Source organism: Lissotriton vulgaris, chromosome 4_1 (genome assembly GCF_964263255.1).
Source record: "Lissotriton vulgaris chromosome 4_1, aLisVul1.2, whole genome shotgun sequence".
NCBI classification, from domain to species: Eukaryota; Metazoa; Chordata; class Amphibia; order Caudata; family Salamandridae; genus Lissotriton; species Lissotriton vulgaris.
In genome coordinates, this window is record NC_141691.1 from 1,819,102,202 (window position 1) to 1,819,125,754 (window position 23,553).

The 23,553-nt window shown below is 45.9% G+C and overlaps 1 protein-coding gene across 1 annotated transcript in view; it reads right to left on the reverse strand.

The window, feature by feature from the left end:
- The window catches only part of CSMD3 (CUB and Sushi multiple domains 3), a 2,596,150-nt gene that overhangs the window by 1,065,665 nt on the left and 1,506,932 nt on the right, over positions 1-23,553 (reverse strand). The window contains exon 20 of the mRNA XM_086918068.1: positions 956-1,072. Within this exon, the coding sequence (XP_086774194.1) occupies positions 956-1,072 (117 nt within the window). The remainder of the gene's footprint in view (positions 1-955; positions 1,073-23,553) is intronic.

Sequence of the window (23,553 nt, forward strand, 5' to 3'; positions counted from 1 at the left end):
AGGGGACGCGCGGAGGGGTAATTGGATTAGTCAGCAGATGGCCATGAAAGCAGGATGACTCCAAACTCCTGCGACCAACCTGAGAATTCCACTGGTGCAAAAATAACGCTTGTAGAGTTTGTTTCCTCAAACAAATACAGCTGGATAAAACCAGGAGAAAGTTATGCATGGAAAATGCTTAGATATATTGGGATTTCCACACCTCAACTTGAGAGAAAATATAAAGTATTACTGTGTTATCCATCATCTCAAGGTACCATACTTAGAGTGGGGCAGTAACACAGCATGCAAGAAAAAACACAAACCACACAGTACAGTTAATTCCCAGTGACGCATGATAATGCTGGAATATGCTACGAATACATTGAATTTAAGTTGCAAAGTATTTATTAGATAACACTAATTTCAATTTACCATTTTTTCACGAATTAAATGTAAATAAATGTTTTCCAATGAGATCTGTAGAATTATCCACTGTGGGAGGCCTCAACTTAAAAACCCGTACCTCTGTGATTTACTTTCCTATTTTAAGAGAATCGCTTCCGCGTGGCCTGAACACATCACTTCCCACAACCTAAATTGAACATTGGTACATGCTCTTCTTTATCCAAACCTCACGGTAACTCTGAAGCTGAGCTTGTCTTCATAAATTGCTTTACCCATAAGACACAAATGAAGCCGAGCTGGAACAGTCAGCTGTGGCCACAGCAGCAATATATTGTGGTTCTTGTTTAATCTTCTTTTTGGAAGTATTGCTGTGGATTCCGCTTTTTTTATTGACCCTATGAAATTTATCTGACGGTTATGTATGAATTCAATTTTGTTTGCACCAAATCGCACAACTCATCAGAAGAAACCTATTCTCCTCTTGGGAAATGAACTACCTGACTGAAATCCTCAAAGATAGATGGAGACTGAAATGCACAACAAAACGGGGAATGCGCAGCGTGTTTACCTTTTCCGTGGGTCACTTCTATCGTCCATGTACAATTCAACGAGTTTGGATAGAACTCAGGGTAACCAGGCGACAAAATTGTTCCACTGGGGCCTCTGACATCCCCACCACACAACGCTGGGAAAGAAAGAAATTAAAATATGTTTTTGAAACACATTCCTCACTTTTTAATAGAAAGAATGCTAAGCGCGCTGCAGCACATTAAGTATTGTTGACCAGTGTCTACCAAGTGTCATATCTGAGTAATGAATACAAATGCAGTCAAATGAACCTTAAGGAAACATTAGTTCTTCATGGTAAGTGCTGTCAACTGTCTGTTTTACCAGGACGCATTTCTGTAAGTAGTGCATGGCTTCAAGTGGTAGTTTGATCCTGTTGCTCTGCTTTACAGCAGGGAAAAATCTTTTGTAAAACACATTTCAATAGAAACACCTGTAATGACACCACTTATTTGCGGAAGCTGATTGTAAATCTGTTTTCATGTTTCATTCAGATAGAAGCGCGGAAAGGAGAGGCAAATATCATACACTAAAAATATATATCTTATTTTAATTTTTTTAAATTTTTTTTACTTATACAAGGCAGATCAATAAAATTATTTGTGTCTACTCGTGATTGCGCAGAATAAATGTAAAGAAATCAAACAGAGCAGTTACTACAATCAGTGTATCTAACATAAAGTGAACATCAGCAAAAGGTGCTGAACAGCTAAACCTGGAAAAACTGCTGGATCTAATTTCCAAATAAATGAGAAAAATCATTTAAAGAAAGAGTATCTAAAAAGAGAATGCTTTCTCAATGGAGAGCCAGTGCATGAAACATCATAAGTCAAAGACAGAAATGATCTTACTGCAAACAAAGATGAGAATCACATCTGCACTATGCATAAGAGTGAAAAAGTGGATTATTAAAGTGGAGGGGGTGTCCCAGCAAATTATCAAAACACTATGGGCCTGTTTAGGATATCGGCGGATGGGTATGTATGTATGTATGTTCTTATATAGCGCTCGACTTACCCTAGGGCATCTCGGCGCTTGCCTTAGGAACCCGTCCTGGCTTTTTTTCCCTGTGAGATAACCCGTACTGGGCATCCCCAAGGTGAAAGCCAGGCATCCCACCGCAGGGGGGGGCCATTGTCGAGATTAAGCAAGCTAATGCCCAGAGTTGCAGAGTGTGAACCCGTGATTAGAGTGGGCACCGAAGCGAGAATTATCGAGTCCGTGGACAATTGGGCTCAAGACCCTGCCGCGTCGGGAATTGAACCCTGGTCCCGGGTCCGATCTCTGCTTCAAGGTATGCCTCCTCTAACCAGTGAGCCACACTTCTCTACTCTGTCGCAACGGGGACAGATATTCTGTCCGCCGACATCTAAATGCCATAAGATCCTATGCGATTTAGATTTCGGAGGGCGGATATCTGTCACAATTATGACAGAGTTATCCATTCATGACATCTAAATCAGGCCCAGATTAAAACAGCTCTTTGAGAAAACATGCCTCAAACTCTGGTAGCTGTGGTATAAGCAGCAAATATTTCCTCAGAAAAATGAGTGATCTAGTGAAGCGGTAGCAAACAACAGTAAGTAAAAAAACCTGTAAAATATAATACCCAAACCAATTTACAAAAGCATTTGCAAAGCCAATAGTTTTCACCAAGGCACAGACGTACTGGTTTTGCCAATGTTTTATCCCCAACAGGCTGCTGTGCGTAGCCATTCATGCATAACAGCCATTTTGGAATGTTTTTTCATGAAGCAAATAGAAAATTATTGAACGACGGAGTGCGAAAATACCACTTTTTGCATGGTCATACCCATGTTTTTTAGAATTGTATTGCTGGTTTTAGGTCTCAACACACTGAGGCACTGTCAGTCACTAGCCATTGTTTATGCTGTGACCCAAAAACATGTAAAAATTGTCTAATTCATGATTGGTGTATTTAACTCTGCTACAAGTACCTGTTATATGGTGCAGAAACTACACTCATAGTATGGAAAGTTAAAGATCTCATGTGGACCGCAGCCGGAAACACCCACTACAACGCCAGCCTCACATGGGGATGCCCTTACAATGCAGTTGTTACAACAACCGCGTTGTTACCACGCACTGCCATTTCTACGCAAGTCATTACATCGACATTCAGTAGATGGCGTGCTCACATTAGAAATAGTAGATTTTACTATTCCAACACCTTCCCTACTGTTACGGAAGCTGGAGTTGGAATTGTAAATTATACATTCCTAATGTCAGCACGCTGCAAGTCGATGTAGTGACTTGCGTTGTAATGGCTTTGTGTGGTAACAACTGCGTTGTTATGGCATGTGTTGTGATGACTCGCGTTGTAACGAGTCATATTCGTACTGCAGCACATATTGTGCCAGTCATCCACTAATATGACAAGGAAAACATGGCTTTATGCCTATGCATTGTAGCCTGATTGTTGCAGTGTAAAACTTCAGTGTGACCAGTTAAAATTAGTCATTTTCGAGAGATATACACCTCTCTATTTAAATATCTTTAAGTCAGTCAACGAGATTCCGTGGAGTTCGACGAGGGGATGAAATACTTTACGCTCACTTGGTGATGCCATGAATCCAGACCCACTGTATGAGGGCTTCACAGTATAGCATCCTATCAGTTCAACCCAGCCCTCATGGAGGTACACCAGCTACGAGTGGATGCTGTGTCTGGTGGCTTAGTGGACTAATGTATCCACTGTAGGGGCTTGAGTTTGACTTGATGGTCACAGGTTCAAATCCTGGTGGGTCAACTCAGTCTTTCTCCATTCTGGGATCGATAAAATGAGTACCATTAAGTTGAGTAGCAATAAACATCTGTTATTCATGGCCAAAATACCCTTAGGTGAACCTGTACTTTTCAAATACACGTTTTTATGTTATGGTACACCAGAATGGGCACAAAGGCATTGTCCTCCTTGGTACCTCTCTGGCTCGTTCACACTCCAGTCTACCATGGGAGAGGCAAAGCTGCCTGCCCTCCAATAAGGGTGTCCAGGCTCTGGCATCATCAGTGAGCAATACAATGGCCAATATTGCCTCTTAGCTCGGACATGCCGATCTACCCAAATTTGCTACCCTGTGCTTTCCCTGCTCAGGATTTAATCAGCTTTCCCATCAGACATCTCTCATCTCCCGGCTTGCTTTTAATAGTTCAATGCACTTGCTCACTGCTTTGTTGCCGAATTCTGGGGAGGCTAAAGATGGCTACCCCTCCACACACACACATACACACACACACACACAACATGATCCTCAGGAGGAGAATACATGTACAGAGGAGAGTGCTGCCAGGTGTGCATTTACCTTAATGCTGTATCTAACCCATGCTTTCAAACCGAAGGGCATTATGTATATATGTGACAATGCCCACAATCATCTCCTGAGTCAAATGACAAGAGACAAACTTTTAATCATGATCTGAGAAGTGTGGGCCCAAGTCACTGGCCTCATTTACTACTACACAAACACACAAAACATAATACAACAAAGTGGTACCATGTGACTGGATGGCGACACCTAAAATGCCTGTGATGGTGTGGACAGCATTGGGGGGAGGGCTCTGCGACTGAATTGTGTGTTGTTGAGTCATAACAGATGTTTGTGCATTTTTTAAAATATAGAAACTATCTCAAGCCATCTCTTGTGTGTCTGCCCAATATATGTGGATCTTTCTGAGGGGAAGTAGATGGTCATGATGATTAAGAACTTGGCTTAGCTTGTCCTTTTGGCACAAGTTCAACTGGAGGAAGAATAATAAACAGGAAACCTAAGGGGCAGATTTATGTTAACTGGCGCATCCCCAGGGATGCGCCAGTTAACATGCGCCACAGTGCGCCACAGCTCCGCCAGCCATGGTGCGCCGCATTTATAATGCGGCGCACCATGGTGCAAAAACGGCACAGATGCGTGACGCATCTGTGCCGGAAATGTGGCGCATTGCTGGAGTTGCGTCGCAAGAGCGACGCAGCTCCAGCAAGGCTCGAGGGTGCCCCATTTTAACAATGCTGCGTCAAGACCTACGCCTGCTTCAAGCAGGCGCAGGCTTTTGACGCAGCATTGGCTTAAAAGTGACTGAGTGAAATCTCATAGATTTCACTCAGCCACTTTTGCGAGGCGCACCTGCCCCGGAACGCCCACCCTGCGCCGGAACGCCCACAAGCGGCGCAGGGCTTTACAACGTGACGCATCTGCCTAGATGCGTCACGTTGCAAATCGTTCGTAGGGATGCGCCACGTTTACGCCGCCTTGCGTGAGGCAACAGCGGCGTAAACGTGGCGCTAGGGCCTCATAAATGTGCCCCTAAGTGCTTAGGGCCTTGATTTGAAAGCAGGCTCAGCAGGAGGGCTTTTCTCCTCAAGCTGCAGTGTTGGCCAATGTGCTTAAAGCAGATTTGAGAAGTGCCCCAGCCTCTTAACCCAAACAATGAATAATTAACCACATGGGTGCTTGTTATTAACTGGACATCTGTAGAACACATCTGGAAAATAGCAAAACCACTGCAATGTGGCCCTCACAGACTCCAGGCCCCTTGTGAAAGACAACGTTTGAGCTGGTAACCTTATTGTCAGCTTTGCAAAACAGAGCCACTCAGCTCAGAATCACTAGCATGACAGCAGCATTGGGTTGGACCTATTATCCACCCGTTCTTCATGGTTAGCGTTCGGGTGGACAGTTAGAAGACTGTATGATCAGGCAATGCGAAAGAGACTGCTACTGAGGAGTAGTAGACCATAGAATGTTTCAGTACTCTTCCCCATGTCTTTCAGAGCTGATCTAAGGCTGGGTTAGACCTCTGCCGATGATAGCCACCAGGCTTGCATTGTAAGTAATGAGTACATTACTTCCCGGTCCCATGTTGAGTCCCCATTTCAATGTCCTTAGGAGCCACGGCCATCACATGAACTGTGTAGTAAACAAAAGCTTTGAGCATGTTCTGTCCTGGGGGAGCGCTGCTTCATGGGGAAACTCTGCCATGTAGCAGTAGTGGAGTTTTTATTGAACTCCAAGCTCGTAGAGCGTAGAGTGGCAAAACACTGCAGGTGGAATGGAGTTTACAGCCCACCCCTAGTAAAATGACTGGATGTAGATGACATTTGGGCATTGTGTATTCCTCCTAGACTGCCACACACAGTAGAAAGCTTAGGTGTGTCTGGATGGGCAATCACTGGTAGATTGGGTGGGCAGAGCCTGGCACAGCCCTACTTATACTTAAATAGCTGAGTCCTGCCTTCGTACAAATGGCTGCATATCCCCTGTAGTTAGTCTGGAGCCAGGGGAAGCAGGAAACCTGAGCACCTAAATGGAAAACCTCTGGAACCTTCTCCCACTTCAAAGTTGGCACCTGGTGTAAATATTGGACCTCAGACACCAACTCCTCTGTACAGTTCTGGACATGTGGATACTCTGCCAGGAAGACGGACTGCTGTGCGGTGAAATGATTGCCACTCTGTCGGACTGCTGCTATGTTGGACTACTACCCTGATGGACTGCTGTCTTTCTGGATTGCTGCCCTACTGCTGTTCTGCCTGAATGAGAGGGATTGTAACTACATTTGACCTCGGAACAAGTCTGCTGGCAGAAGTCACAGGGACATAACAGGCTCCCAACCACCTGCACCAGCCCCAAGATCTAGATGGAGTCAGTCTCTGACCCCCAAGTGGTGCCTCACAGGTCCTGGGCACTTGGTGTGGCTTCAGTGGAGCTGAATGAACTTTTTGGGCTCTTCATGACTGTTAGTGCCAAATTATTGTCATTCACACTGCTCACCAACCAGACTCTTCAAGTTACAGCACTGACTACTCACAAGGAGCGCAATTACGAACCTCCGTCCCAACCATTTATGATGACAACAGGATCTTCACACTAAAGCAACGGCTGTCCATGATGCCAGGTCTGCTCTTTTTGCAACGTCAATAACCATCTGCAATTCTTCCCTGCTCATTGCATCCCCCTCCACCGCCAACAGGATTGTTTGCACAGGATTGAGGAGGAAACCTTTCAGTGGGACTAACCTAGTCACTGTATCTGACCCACGCCTGAACTTGTGACTTTCTCCCAGTTTCACACAACCAGAAAGCTGTGAGTGCAGCCTTGAGGTTTTTGGCTTTAACTTTCACTTAAATCTTTGCATATTGCATATCTCATGTTCTAGTTCAGTGGAGAAGTGTGGCTCAATCGTTAGAGTGGCAGACCCTGATGCAGAGGTCTGTCCTGGGACCAGGGTTCAATTCCCGCCTCGTGGGTCTTGGGCTCAATTTCCTTGGACCTGATAATTCTCGCCTTGGTGCCGAATTTAATCATGGGTCCCACGCTGCAACTCTGGGCAATAGCTTGCTAAATCTCCACAATGGTCTCAACAGCGCTAGGATGCCTGGCTTTTGCCCAGGAGTGGGCAATTCACAGCGAGAGGCCAGGAAGGGTTCCTCAGCGGTATGCTTACAGGGCCTTGATGCCACGTCTGGGGTGATTTGTGCGCTGTACAAGCAACACTACATTTACATTTTACTGATCAGATGTTGTTTCAGTCATGATTTATTTATTAGATTCTACTCTATTTTTTTAAATCTAGCGGGGCATTTTTCTTGTGTTGTGTTGCCACATTATTACTGTGTGAAGTGCTGCATAAATACTTTACCCATTTCCTCTAAGTTCAGCTTTACCCCACTTTGCCAAGCTATCAGACGGCTGAGCACAAGTTAATTTGGGGTTTGCTTGTGCCTCTCCCTGACAATGCTTGTGGTAGCTGCTGGAGTAGGTGTTCACCCCCTTCAACCAATGACCCGATTTCTTACACCCAGGCAGAGCAGTGGACTCTCAAGGTTAGTTGACTGACTTTCTGTGTGATGGCAGGGACACAATAAGCTTCTTAAATCACCCAGCTGACCAGTAGCAACCGGCCCTGGACTGGACCTTCCTGTTGGCCTTTACCTAAAACCCAGTGAGTCTCTAAGTGCCTGCCCTGAGGTCCTGGGTTACTTAGAAGAGCATGCTTGTGTTTGTTTTGGGCACCAGAATCCAACTTGGAAACATTTCCTCTGAACCTGTGGAATTAAGAACTTTTTGACTTCCAGACTTTCACCAGGACTAATACACTTGCCCCATCCTGCTCAGCCCAAAATCACATTGTTGTCTCAGTCTACTGCGATTATTGACTATCTTAGGCATTTACTTTTCCTTGATTCTTGTTTATACATTTTTGAAGAATATCTTTAAATATAGTGCTTCAAAGTCAACTGCAATAAGGGGTTTCTTGAGGTTGTGGTGGACCGAGTCAAATCTGAGAAGTCAAGCCAACCGCAATGGAGCGCACGTTGGATACATGAGCCACGCAGGCCCTGCTCAACCAGTACATTCTCGGAGGACAAGCGTCAAAGTTGTTGTTGAGGAGAGGCTGTGAGGAGTGGATGAGGCAGCCAGGTCCTCCCTGGACTGGAACCAAGCATCCCAGGACCAGATTCTGGGTTTCACCCCTATTCAACCAGGATAGCTTGATTCCAGTGGCATGGAGAGCACAGGACCCACATTTGGGCATACCCGTCCCTCTCGGGGTGACACATGCAAAAGCAACAGTTGATGGACAGAATGCAGAACAATGTCATACATTCACCCCAGTACAGAGATCTGGGCCTAAATCCATCGTTTTTTTGCTCACTATGGCATTCCAGTTTGAACCCAGCCATATGCAAATCAGTCATGACCCTGTGCCTCATGGGAACAGTCAAGACCGAACTGGCAAGCCAGGTCCTCCCTGGACTGGAAACAGTCATCCTAGGACCGGTTTCGGAACAATGCATTTAACCCAGATCTTTTGACTCAGGAAGAATGTTTGCATTGTCAGCATTCCATCCATCAATTGTTTGCTGTAACACGTTACACCCTAAGTGGGATGGGTATACCCAGATGTGGGTCCCTTGCTCCCTGTGCCACTGGATTCAAGCTAGCCTGGCTGAAGAAGGTTGACTTACCATGAAACCGGTCCTAGGATGCTTGTTTCTGGTCCAGGGAGGACCTGGCCTGGCAGTTCGGTCTGGACTGTTCCCATGGGGCACAGGGTCAAGACTGATTTACATTTGGCTGGGTCCAAACTGGGGTGGCGTAGTAGGTAAAAGAACAATGGATTTAACCCTGATCTTTTGATTGGGGGAGAATGTTTGCATTGTCAGCATTCCATCCATCGTTTGTTTGATGTAAAATGCATTTATAGCATAAGAGATTAAGTGACATATATAGGTGCAGTGTGCATTCATTACTCATTCGTGGATGACAATAGAATATGTCTATAATGAGCTGCAATTTAAAAGGAACTGAAGTTAACACCTGGCAAGGGAAAGTGTTTTTCCATGTAGGAAAATCAATTTTTATCTATTAATTATTCATCCCTAAAGTCTTTCTTGTAGCCCACATAACAGTGTAAAAAGAACAAGCATATATACAATTGTACATTATATATGCAAAATATTTGTCCTCACAGTGGCTGACATCCTAAATGCTCTATCACTGTATCAGTACAGTTACGTTTGCCACAAAATCCAGCTTTGAAAAACTTGAAGCCTTTGATGCCAAAACCAACAGACTCAGAGTGAGACTGACTATGAGATATTTGACTTGAAGAGACCCTCGCTGGATACATCTTCGGACAGTGTCCTGATGAAAAATGTTGACTTCCATTTCAGACATAAAGTCCGTAGGTAAAACCTTTGACTGGGAATGCCTGCTTGGTGTATCTGATTTCTGCTTCATTGTGGTCAGCCTAATATTATTCCTCAGTTCCAGTCAACCATGAACTGTTGATTTTCAATAGTGCTTTAGTTTTATGTCTATGGTTCCTCTCAACTTATTTTGAAGATCTTGGTCTATGCTTGCACTTTTTTTTTTGTTTGTTCCAACATTGGTTTGATCATTTTATTGTCCTATATTCTTTACTTCAAACATATTGGTACTGAATTAACTTATGTTGTATTTCTTTGGGGAGTGCCTGCTGCTTGTCTCATAGCTACCAATGATTGAGAAGAGATTCTCTCAGAAGTGTGATTTGACCTAACCAAATTGTGTTTATTATGTTGACATGACTGGGTGTAACTGACTATTAGACTGGAATTCCTCCCAGACAGTCACACAATAGAGGGATTAGGTGTGCCAGAATGGGTCATCTGCTGGCAGGAAGGGAGCACGTATCTGAGCACACCCCCACTTATAACTGAAAAGGGTATGATTTACCATCATAGAAAGGGCCTATCACTTCCATATTGTCACTGCAGCCAGCTTGGAGCCAAGGCAGGGGAGTCAGGAAATTCCCTGCACTTCAAATAACATTTTTATAAGATTCTCCCACCTTCCAGGGGAAGTGCAGCAAGGTATACAAATAGGACCTTCAGACCCACCCTTGGACCTCTTAGACCTGCACTGCAGAAGGATTCTCAGAGGATTGTTTACTGCTGTGACCTGCTGTCTACTCTGCAAGACTGCTGTGCTGTACATGGAAGGACTGCTTTGCTGCCCGGAGCCTGTTTTGAACCCTCAAAAGCCCAAACTGCTGTTGCGTCCTGCATCTTCATCTGAACCCAGGACCACCAGAGTGACTCTGTGGGCTAATTTGCTGGCCTGCTGCTCAGAGCTAGAACGACACAAAGTGCTTCCACCATCTTTAGCTCATACTTGGGCCCAGCCTGAGTGAGTCCAGCACCCCCAAGTGGTGTCCCACCAGGCCTGGATCGTCTACGCATCACATAAGAATTACCATAATAAAAATCAACAACTCATCTACCTTGCTCCACCCTGCACACAGGTCATTGTATACCTGGTCTGAGGTTAGCCAAGACCTTTTGATTTTACTAAAATGATATGTATAATATACTTACATCCCTTCCCAAATGAATAACCTAAATTTGTGAAACATCCTTCACATTGTGCTACGCACAAAGGGAGATGCCATGTTTGAAGGGGTTATGGTTGGCTGGTATAGAGATGTTTAGAGATGCATTCAATGCTGGGGGTTCAAAGTTGGTGTGGGCCGAACTCGTGGATTTTTACTCTGCTGGGATTTATCAAAAGTCCCTGAGACTCTGCAGAGTTCCCCGGTGGTGGAATTTCAGCTTGGCTTGTGCTGAATATTAGTGCCAGGAGCTTGTTCCGTGCCGTAAAACCAGCGTAAATGGCGCCATGTGCCGTCACTGAGGGCGCGCCTTCTTTATACTCCTCAAGTACATTTTCTACTCAAGCAGCAGCTTTCTCAACGCAAATGGTAGCAACCTGCAGAGTCTTGTTCTAGCGCTCACTTTTTCTCACTCGTCAAATAACATTGGCAAGCTGCGTGCCGGAAAAACTATGCCACATGGTGGTTTGTGGAATTTTCTGAAACTCCATGCTCCAGGCAGAGCGCAGAGTGGGTCAAACTCGGCAAACTCCAACAAAATAGCAGAGTTTACCAACCACCCTTACTTCAGGGTGCATGTAGGAGTTTACATGACCTGTGGGACATTTCTTTTTTTTCCTTTTGTTTACAGTTCGTCTCTTCTTGGTTGAGAGGTCATTTAAACAGTGTCACCATAGACATTTCCATCTGTCATTCTGCATTTATTTGTCAAGTTGTATGTTGCATTTAGTGGCGTATGTAAAAGTATACTTTTCCTTTTTATATGAAAATGCAAAGATGGGAAGCTGTTCAGTATGCCCTCACTGAATGTCCTAGGTCTCTTGAATACAGATTTCTTACAGGATTATAACACAGGCGGTACTATTTTTAGTGGCAGAAAGAATAGCTTCCTCTAGGCAATGATTTTTTATTGTGTTCATGCGGAATATGTGGCTTCCCTAGTGATTCTAGATTTCAGTGAAACATTGTATTGCAGTAAATTAAAGTATACGAGTTTGAGAGATAATTGTGATGTCTAAAAATGTAACGTTATTGCTGTTGCTAAGAGGTGAGGGAAACAATCCGACACCTAGATCTACAGTGGACACAACCAATGGGAGGAAAAAGGTCTTCACTACAATTCTGCGGCTTCGATCTTATCACTGTGGCTTGATTAAAGATACTTACCCTTACGTAATCATTGACAATTTCATAGGTTACTAGTGCTTATCCTCAGGCTTGGAGATGCTAAAGCCTCATCTCCATATTATCTGCCAAACTAATTCTCAAAAAGATTTTCTTCACTTGCATGGTGGAACATATCTAGAATGGGGGCATTGTGATGAAGTAAATTGCATAGCGCTCTACATCTAGTTTATAGTTTTAGAAGGGAATTCCCTGCTGTTATTGCAGATAGCATTTTAAGATGTGATAATGCATTTTCAATGTTTCCATATATTTTCAAAAATACTGCTCTGATGTGATTGCAAAATGAAAAGCGGTGGTCCTGCTAACACTAAACGCAATGCACATATATACTCTGTGTTACATGATCTAGCTTTCAATTATTGTAAGGTTGCCTAGGCAATCATATGTCACATGAGATTGATGTTTATTTTACATGTTTGCTTTAGGGTATGAACACTAGTGATTTCTCACACAATATGCATGTTAATATTCATACCTACAACTAAAATGTCTAATTGATAGATATGATTTCAAAGGCTGGGTTATAACCAGGCCACGGGGAGATTGTTCTACAGAAAGTGAATTGTACACATTTTACAGTATCAACCAGAGCACGTGGATGTTAGCCAAACAAATGCTTTCATTAAATAATTCACAAGAAATTGTAATAGTTGCACAAAGTCAGCAATCCCAGAATTTTGTATTACTGTATTCTGACATGACACACTTGCTGGGGTAGTATGATCATCCTGTAAAATGGACTGTCGAAAGGAGGTTATCTGAAGCAGCCAACAATACCCTTAAAAATCAAATTCTGAATATAAGAAAAAAATGGAAAAATTACTCCTTTGTAGAGAAAATGTTATGTTTAACTTCACAAAAATGTATGATTACATCATTACACTCTCCGCAGTGTAGTAGTGGCTTCAAGATAACACTCAAAATTAAGATTTTAAAATTTGAGTTTTTTCATTTTAAAATCCCATGTTTTGAAGCTTAAAGTGCCTCCTACTAAGACATGTATATAATAAAGGTTAATGTTCACTACTATTCTGCATGACTGCTCCTTAATGAAAGGGCTTTTGGACTACAACGTGATCATCCCAGATTTTTTGCCTTTTTCTGGTGCGTATATTGGTTTTTTTTATTTATTTCTCAGCACTTTACTCCTGCTAAGGATCCATGGTTCCTTTTAAACATTTGTAGGGTGGCTTACCCTGTGATTGACAAAGTTAATTTTCCTACAAGTCACTTGTATGTAATGTAGGAAATACACCCAGGGCAGGGAAGGTAAATGCCACCTATTGAACTCAGTATCTATGCTGCCATCTACAGGGCTGGCCTGTAAAATATGGCTTTAGACCTATAATGTGAAGCCTGACTTCAACATTATAAAAACCTGCTGTCAAAACTGTTAAAAAAGCCCTTTTAAACAGCCACAAAACTCTGCTTTGAAATAATCACAACCCACCCCTAAGTCCACCTTGTTACCCACAAGGTAGAGTGAACATGTGTGAAAATAAATTAGGCATGTTCACACAGTGACCATTACACATAAGCTATGTTTACTGGCATGGATACTACTGGATCCTAGAAAATGGCTAAATACACATTCTATACTTTAATCCGTAACTTTTGACAGGAACTGACTAAAATAGACATTTAAATGGAGCTAGCATTTTTCATATTTATGAAATTAGAAATTCATTGTTGAAGTTGGGTTTTTGATAAATACTTAGGAAAGGTAACTTTTAGAAAGTTACCTTTTTTCTGCTTGAAGCTCCAGGAGGCTAACATGCATTAGCTTAAAGCCACTGCCAAGCAAGTGCTTGACATAAATGAGGCAGCTGTCAAAGCAGAACAATCACTTAGGCCTGGAGACATGCAGACTAGTTATGAGGCACTTGATCCTTATCAGTCAAGGAAGAACATTTGGGTTGGATCAACTTGAAAGGGATAGCGGTAAAGTCTGCCCATTCAAAGTTTAGTGTAAGGAGAGAGCTGAAAAAGTAAAGCCTTTGTCTGCAACACCGACACTACCCTGGCTGGCTCTGAAGCCAGTGGGAAGGAAGGTACCCCCCCACAAGTAGGGTAAAGTGGAAACAGAGAAGGAGACTAATCCTTTCCCTGACCACAATTCTGGATAGACGCAAGCAGTGGCGTCACTGGGGTTGGTGTCACCCGGTGCGGGTAACTCATGGTGTCACCCCCTCACGACTTACCGCATGGACTACCTCTGTCGGAAATGTACGGTGCTAGGTACTGTCTTACTCCCTCTAGCTCCCTCTTTCTGTATAGCTCCCTCTCTCTGTCTTACTCCCTCTAGCTCCCTCTCTCTCTGTCTTACTCCCTCTAGCTCCCTCCCTCTCTGCCTTACGCCCTCTAGCTCCCTCTCTCTCTGTCTTACTCCCTCTAGCTCCCTCTCTCTGTCTTGCTCCCTCTAGCTCCCTCTCTCCCTCTCTTACTCCTACTAGCTCCCTCTCTCTCTGTCTTACTCCCTCTTGCTCCCTCTCTCTCTGTCTTACTCCCTCTAGCTCCCTCTCTCTGTCTTACTCTCTCTAGCTCCCACTCTCTCTCTTACTCCCTCTAGCTCCCGCTCTCTCTCTTACTCCCTCTAGCTCCCGCTCTCTCTCTTACTCCCTCTAGCTCCCTCTCTCTCTCACTCCCTCTAGCTCCCTCTCTCTCTATCTTGCTCCCTCTAGCTCCCTCTCTCTGCCTTACTCCCTCTAGCTTCCTCTCTCTCTGTCTTACTCCCTCTAGCCCCCTCTTTCTTACTCCCTCTAGCTCCATCTCTCTCTCTTACTCCCTCTAGCCCCCCTCTCTCTGTCTTGCTCCCTATAGCTCCCTCTCTCTCCGTCTTATTCCCTCTAGCTCCCTCTCTCTTACTCCCTCTAGCTCCCTCTCTGTCTTGCTCCCTCTAGCTCCCTCTCTATCTGTCTTGCTCCGCCTAGCTCCCTCTCTCTCTGTCCTACTCCCTCTAGCTCCCTCTCTCTCCGGTTTGGTCCCTCTAGCTCCCTCTCTCTGTCTTGCTCCCTCTAGCTCCCTCTCTCTCTCTCTAACTCCCTCTAGCTCCCTCTCTCTCTGTCTTGCTCGCTCTAGCTCCCTGTAGCTCCCTCTCTCTCTATCTTACTCCCTCTAGCTCCCTCTCTCTGTCTAGCTCCCTCTCTCACTGTCTTATTCTCTCTAGCTCCCTCTCTCTCTGTCTTACTCCCTCTAGCTCCCTCTCTCTGTCTAGCTCCCTCTAGCTCCCTCTCTCTTGCTCCCTCTAGCTCCCTCTGTCTCCCTCTCTCTCGGTCTTACTCCCTCTAGCTCCCTCTCTCTCGGTCTTACTCCCTCTAGCTCCCTCTCTCTCGGTCTTACTCCCTCTAGCTCCCTCTCTCTCTGTCTTACTCCCTCTAGCTCCCTCTCTCTCTCTGTCGTACTCCCTCTAGCTCCTCGCTCTGTCTTCCACCCTCTAGCTCCCTCTCTCTCTCTTACTCCCTCTAGCTCCCTCTCTCTCTGTCTTACTCCCTCTAGCTCCCTCTCTCTGTCTAGCTCCCTCTCTCACTGTCTTTTTCTCTCTAGCTCCCTCTCTCTCTGTCTTACTCTCTCTAGCTCCCTCTCTCTGTCTAGCTCCCTCTAGCTCCCTCTCTCTTGCTCCCTCTAGCTCCCTCTGTCTCCCTCTCTCTCGGTCTTACTCCCTCTAGCTCCCTCTCTCTCGGTCTTACTCCCTCTAGCTCCCTCTCTCTCGGTCTTACTCCCTCTAGCTCCCTCTCTCTCTGTCTTACTCCCTCTAGCTCCCTCTCTCTCTGTCGTACTCCCTCTAGCTCCTCGCTCTGTCTTCCACCCTCTAGCTCCCTCTCTCTCTCTTACTCCCTCTAGCTCCCTCTCTCTCTGTCTTACTCCCTTTCGCTCCCTCTCTCTCTCTCTCTCTTACTCCCTCTAGCTCCCTTTCTCTGTCTAGCTCCCTCTCTCTGTCTAGCTCCCTCTCTCTGTCTTGCTCCCTCTAGCCCCCTCTGACTCCCTCTCTCTCTGTCTTACTCCCTCTAGCTCCCTCTCTCGCTGTCTTATTCTCTCTAGCTCCCTCTCTCTCTCTGTCTTACTCCCTCTAGCTCCCTCTCTCTTGCTCCCTCTAGCTCCCTCTGTCCCCCTCTCTCTCGGTCTTACTCCCTCTAGCTCCCTCTCTCTCTGTCGTACTCCCTCTAGCTCCTCGCTCTGTCTTCCACCCTCTAGCTCCCTCTCTCTCTTTTACTCCCTCTAGCTCCCTCTCTCTCTTACTCCCTCTAGCTCCCTCTCTCTCTGTCTTACTCCCTTTCGCTCCCTCTCTCTCTCTTACTCCCTCTAGCTCCCTCTCTCTGTCTAGCTCCCTCTCTCTGTCTTGCTCCCTCTAGCCCCCTCTGACTCCCTCTCTCTCTGTCTTACTCCCTCTAGCTCCCTCTCTCTGTCTAGCTCCCTCTAGCTCCCTCTCTCTCTGTCTTACTCCCTCTAGCTCCCTCTCTCTGTCTAGCTCCCTCGAGCTCCCTCTCTCTTTGTCTTACTCCCTCTAGCTCCCTGTGTCTCTGTCTAGCTCCCTCTCTCTCTCTCTCTGTCTTACTCCCTCTAGCTCCCTCTGTCTCCCTCTCTCTCTGTCTTACTTCCTCTAGCTCCCTCTCTCTCTCTTACTCCCTCTAGCTCCCTCTCTCTCTGTCTTACTCCCTTTCGCTCCCTCTCTCTCTCTCTCTCTTACTCCCTCTAGCTCCCTTTCTCTGTCTAGCTCCCTCTCTCTGTCTAGCTCCCTCTCTCTGTCTTGCTCCCTCTAGCCCCCTCTGACTCCCTCTCTCTCTGTCTTACTCCCTCTAGCTCCCTCTCTCGCTGTCTTATTCTCTCTAGCTCCCTCTCTCTCTGTCTTACTCCCTCTAGCTCCCTCTCTCTTGCTCCCTCTAGCTCCCTCTGTCCCCCTCTCTCTCGGTCTTACTCCCTCTAGCTCCCTCTCTCTCTGTCGTACTCCCTCTAGCTCCTCGCTCTGTCTTCCACCCTCTAGCTCCCTCTCTCTCTTTTACTCCCTCTAGCTCCCTCTCTCTCTTACTCCCTCTAGCTCCCTCTCTCTCTGTCTTACTCCCTTTCGCTCCCTCTCTCTCTCTTACTCCCTCTAGCTCCCTCTCTCTGTCTAGCTCCCTCTCTCTGTCTTGCTCCCTCTAGCCCCCTCTGACTCCCTCTCTCTCTGTCTTACTCCCTCTAGCTCCCTCTCTCTGTCTAGCTCCCTCTAGCTCCCTCTAGCTCCCTCTCTCTCTGTCTTACTCCCTCTAGCTCCCTCTCTCTGTCTAGCTCCCTCGAGCTCCCTCTCTCTTTGTCTTACTCCCTCTAGCTCCCTGTGTCTCTGTCTAGCTCCCTCTCTCTCTCTCTCTGTCTTACTCCCTCTAGCTCCCTCTGTCTCCCTCTCTCTCTGTCTTACTTCCTCCAGCTCCCTCTCTCTCTGTCTTACTCCCTCTAGCGCCCTCTCTCTCTGTCTTGCTCCCTCTACCTCCATCTCTCTTATTCCCTCTAGCTCCCTCTCTCTCTGTCTTGCTCCCTCTAGCTCCCTCTCTCTCTATCATACTCCCTCTAGCTCCCTCTCTCTGTCTAGCTCCCTCTCTCTCTCTCTCTCTCTCTCTGTCTTACTTCCTCTAGCTACCTCTGTCTCCCTCTCTCTGTCTTACTCCCTATAGCTCCCTCTCTCTCTGTCTTTCTCACTCTAGCTCCCTCTCTCTCTGTCTTTCTCACTCTAACTCTCTCTCTCTCTGTCTTCTTAACCCCTCTAGCTCCCTCTCTCTCGCACATTAAACCCACTCTCTGCCGCTTTCATGTGGTTTCTCTTTTAAAGCTTTTCAAGATGCAAAAAGAAATCTGTGTACAAGGCACCAGCGAGTTTGTAGACGTGAGAATGTTACGATATGTAACAGCTAAAGTAAAAGCTAATTTCCAAGCGGTTAATACCACCCCCCCCCTCCCCGCCCCCCCCTCCCTCTTTAGCACTGTGTCTTTTTCCATATAAATGGCGGGGGCCCCTCATTACTACACTTTTCAAACGTTATCTAATGAGAACATTTTAATTCGAATAGGTGAGAAAATATCTCGGTTCGCTTTTGTTTTTAAAGCGGATCGAGTCTCTCCGAGGCCTTCGAGTGCGGTGCAGGGGGTGCCATGTACAGAGGCCTGCTGGGGGGGTGGGGGGCGCAACCAGATGGTGTCACCCCCATGTGAGGGTGTCACCCGGTGCGGTCCGCACCCCCGCACCCCCCTAGTGACGCCACTGGATGCAAGAGCTCTACACAAAGAATGAAAAGGCTTTCCCATCTTGGATGTTGGAAGTGAGGGGCACTGATGGATTGTTTCAGTAGGGCAAGTAGTTAACTGCTAGAAAAACTGTGTATGCTTTCCCCAGGAAATTTCTACCCATTAGTTATATTGTGTCAAGGAGTCATCTAATGGCAATCATAAATGTGCCACTCCAAGAAATTCTCTCCAGAACACTCTCTGCAACCGCAGAAGATCAGAAGAGGATGGTTCTTGCTGTCTGTTACCTAAGAGTAGCCCTGAAGAACTGAACCTGCTCTCTTGTACCAGTACAAAGAAATGGACAGACCTTGTTTGTGGCTACAAGGACACAATAGACTACAAGAGGCATTTTTTCCTGAAATGACTAGAGGATCAGTACCAAGTGGACTTGGGCTGGAGCTTGCTGCTGGCCACTGCAGGAGTGTGTCATTGCCCATAAGTGCTCTCCTAGAGTTCCTGCGAGCCCTTGAAGTGACCCAGAAGAGCTGTCTCAGAAACCTTAAAAAGTGGGAACATTTGTGTACTTCCAAGTCCTCTGAAGTCATCAGTGGGACCTCATGACAATAGAGTGGGATATCAATGAACAGCATAAGGCTTGCCCTGCTGAAAGGAACAATTTTGAGCAGTATAAATGGGGTAAATCAGAAGTTAAAATCTTTGACTAGGACAAATCGGCTTTGTGTATTGCGGTTCATCCATCCAACAGATAATTGAAGTTGGCAAGTACCATCATCATTTGGATGTATAAAGCATTATGTATCAGAACACACCTATCATTTTCACTTTGACATGGGCACCCTCTAAATAACAGAAATATCTTTGAGGTATACCCATAGGCATGTTTAGAAATCCTGCCCTTATGTAGAAGAAAAAGTTTACAGGGAGCCCCTATCAATGGTTTCTGGTGGTACTCACCTATCTGAGGGAGAAGATGAAGCAAGCCACTAATATTTGTGGATGAGGTATCTTCTCCTAACATCTAAATATTTCTGTGAAGTAGTAGTTAAGTCCATATCAAGGGATTTCCCCAGTTTGTGCCCTTTTCCCCTTTTGTGGTTAGAGGTCTCTCACAAGAACATACAAATCAATCTCTGTTCATGTGCAGATATGTATGTGAGGCATACCTAGATCTTTAAGCTTCAACGATTGAAGAATGCACATTTTATTCAGTCTCTTTTGCTGCTATGTATAGCTCTCTTATTGTGCTGTCTTCAATGCTGTTAAATTGATGGCTATTCTCTTCTAAGTCTATATCAAAAAGAGGGAGGTAAGACAGTTGATCATTTGATCAACGGACACGATTTACCACACAGAGTGGTGGAAGGTCCAGTAACAGCTTGTGTCCGTATCTAGCACTAGGCTAGATACGGACACAAGCTGTTACTGGACCTTCCACCACTCTGTGTGGTAAATCGTGTCTGTTGATCAAATGATCAACTGTCTTACCTCCCTCTTTTTGATATAGACTTGAGCACGGTTTCGACCGTGGGAGTCCACTCTTGGCGGGTTAGTCTGTTCAAATCCCCCAACTAATCGACCCCACCAAAATTTGATCGGGTCTCACTGGGTCCATAACCGATTACGGTGTTGGAACCTTCCCTCTCTCTAGAGTCCTCCCTTGTCTTCCTCTAATTTCCCACCTACTGTGGAGGACTCTACCCCACCGGGACCAGTTCCCCTTGACCACACCATCATGGAGGGTCAAGGACTGAGTTTTGGCGAGGAGGATGCAGCAGCAATCATGAGGACACCATCCCTCTTTGGCATCGACATTGAACCAGCAACAGGGAGTAACACCACCGAGTGGCAATCCCTGTCAGACTTGAAACGGGAATGGATAAGGATAACTATCCACGGGACAATGATGGCTCAATATTTCAAGGCCAAAATAGCACCCAATGGATTGATCGTTAAGAACTTCCCCAGAATATTCTGGGAGGACGGCCAATTTAAAGTGGAATGGTCACAGGTATCGTGGAAGTGCACCCACGACCTCCTCATTCTCATTGTTAATACAGCGAAACGATTAGCAGATGCACTTCTAGTCAAAATCCAAGCAGCCGAGGCCGCCCTGAAAACCGCGGTACAAAATCCTGGCTTCAAAACTAAACTGGCCGAGATTAATAAAGAAATGGCTGAACATAAAGAATATCTCATGAACCAGAAGATAGCCAAACTGCAAAAGGACATTAAAAAATTCTCAAAGGAGAAAGTCTATCCATATTTAAGGGACGACTATGTCCCCTCAGGCACTAACTACAATTCAGATTCTAGCGCGAATTCCTCTAGAAGGGGCTCCAACAGTGGCTCTGATAGCAGTGGGGACAATACTCCTGCACAGATGCCCCCTAGGGCAAAAAGAGGAAGAGGACGTGGACAAAACAACTTCTCTAATTACCCTAATCAGGGACAACCAACGGGTGCCCCGTTTTGGCAATACCCTCAGTTTCCCCATTTCCAGCCCCCGTTTGGCCCACAATACCCTCCATTCTATCCCCCTCAGAACCCTACACACCCTCCTTTTTTAGGCAGAGGTTGGGGCAGAGGGCGAGGGCGAAAAAGAGGGAACGTACCAGAAAAGAGAGTACAATGGGAGGATGCACGCCCCCAAGGGATGGACACGAGGAGCACGAGCCGGTCAGGACCACAGTAAGCTTGGTGGTTAATCTATCTGACCGTCTCCTCACACAGGGTGAGGAAGATGTCCTACAGAAAGGTCTGGGGTTCGTCCCCGCACCTAAGATCGATCTATTACAGCAGACTAGGGAACTCAAATCCTTTTTCAGGAAAATAAGGTTGAAAACCTTCTTTGAAGGGAAGCCCTGTGAACCCGTGGATGACTCTGGATTACATAATCCATCAACCTTCACACCTCACAACGGAATGGTTCCCAATGAAGTCCTCACTTTTGAACAAGCTGTGCTCAAAGATATGTCTAAACTGAACCGGAAAACACCACACTGCAACATCTCTGGGAATGAGATGGCCGTACTGAAATCTTTGGCGGATGACCCGCTTATTACCATCAAACAGGCAGACAAAAGGGGCGCCACAGTGCTTATGAATACTAAAGACTACGAGTTGGAATGTACCAGACAACTGAGCGACAATAGATACTACACGCCCATCGCTAATGACCCAACCATGTGCCTACAAACCACAATAACAAGCTTGGTTACAAGAGCTGAGTGCGACCAATGGATCACTAGAAAAGAGGCAGACTTCCTGGTCAAGAAGGAGCCAAGGGTACCATATTTCTATATCTTGCCCAAGATCCATAAAGCAACAAGACCGGTACCAGGGAGACCCATTGTCTCAGGGATAGACTCCGTCTTGGAGCCCCTCTCTCAATTTTGCGACCACTTCCTCCAACCCCTTGTAAAAAGCATTCCCTCTTACGTCCAGGATACCACAGATGTACTACGTATTCTGGACAACATCCAGAATATAGGAGAAATTGATCTCTTGATTACCCTAGATGTAGAGGCCCTCTACACGAACATTCCTCAGAGGGCCACTCTAGAGGTGATTGAGGAAAGACTGGGCCTGGAAACTTGGAACTCAAACACTCCACAGACTTTCATTATGGAGTGCGCCACCCTAGCTCTGACTGAAAATTACTTCGAATACAGAGGCAAATACTACCACCAGACCCAAGGTACATCTATGGGCAGTACTTTTGCCCCTTCGGTGGCCTGTCTGTATATGGCCAAGTTTGAGGGACTGCATATACACCATGAGACCAATCCTTTTAGGGATAACATCAAAATGTGGAAGCGCTTCATTGATGACATTCTGATTCTGTGGAAAGGCCCACCCACGTCACATGAAGCCTTCCTAGTTTGGGTCAACTCATTAAACCCTCACTTACATTTCACCATGGCCTCCTCACCTAAGGAGATCGCCTTCCTTGATTTAACAATAAGACTGGAAGAAGGGTCCATAAGCACGACCATGTACCGCAAACCCACTGACCGCAATAGTCTTTTACACTTCAAGAGTCACCATCCGAGGGCCCTACGTACTAATCTGCCCTTCGGCCAATTTCTACGGATAAGACGTAACTGTAGTAAGGTGTCTGATTACAAAAAGGAGTCTGCAATCCTCTCGAGGAACCTTCTTGACAGGGGCTACCCAAGATGCGATGTCCTAAAAGCTAGGAAACGCACCAGGAACAACAACAGAGAAGCCCTTCTAGAAAGGCAGGAAAGAGTCCCGGTTGAGAATCAACCAATCACATGTGTAACAACATACACTCCTTTATCCACCAAAATCAGGAACACCATCAGACGTCACTGGGATATCCTCAACACTGGGGACATGTCCCTAGAAGAACCAAGGTTCGCCTTCAAGAGATCTCAAAACCTGAAGGATATCCTAATCAGCACTAGACCTAGGTGTATCAGAAAAGAAACCCAACACACCTTGTGGCATCTACCCCCGGTTACGGGCCACTATCCTTGTGGAATGTGTGGTGTTTGTAGGTACACCTTGACACTCAAGACCATCCAGCTCACTGAGACCTTCAAATGGGAGATCAGACACCACACTAATTGCAATACATCACACTGTATATATATGCTCAAGTGCCCGTGTACAATACATCGGGATGACAACCCGTCCCGTCAAAACCAGAATCATTGAACACCGCAGCAACTTCCGCTGCAAGAAGACTCATACAAAGATGTGCAAACATTTTGTAGAACAAAATCATGATGAAGATTCCATGAGATGGGTGGTACTAGAAGCCAGTCCCAATTGCCCGAGTAATGCTCTCTTCCGGAAGGAACAGAGATGGATCCATCGACTGTCTTCAGACAAACAGGGGCTCAACGAAGATATTCCGTGGCACTCACTTTAAACTGTCCAGCTCCCTATACTGCACCATGGGTAACCTATTATCCTGTACACTGGTCGCACCCCTGACAGTGACCCACCACAAGAGTAAAAACATCATTCTCGATTATTCTCCATTGCTGGTACCACACACTACATACCGTGACCCACATGCCACACACGGCTCTCTGTACGTAGGCATACCACGTTACAACACACCGCCACTTCCTAAGCTCATTCCTGACACTGGATGCTCAGGACAGCTCCTGTGCCCATTACAACATGGCCGCCGTGTATTTAACACACCAGACCGGGCGATCTTCGAACACGCTTCTTTACACATAAGTCGGCAGGGATAATTCTATGGCAACACGGGACGCCTCCTGTCCCCTGGACTCCCCCGCTCCGTGCCAAATAGAGTTAAGATCAGGC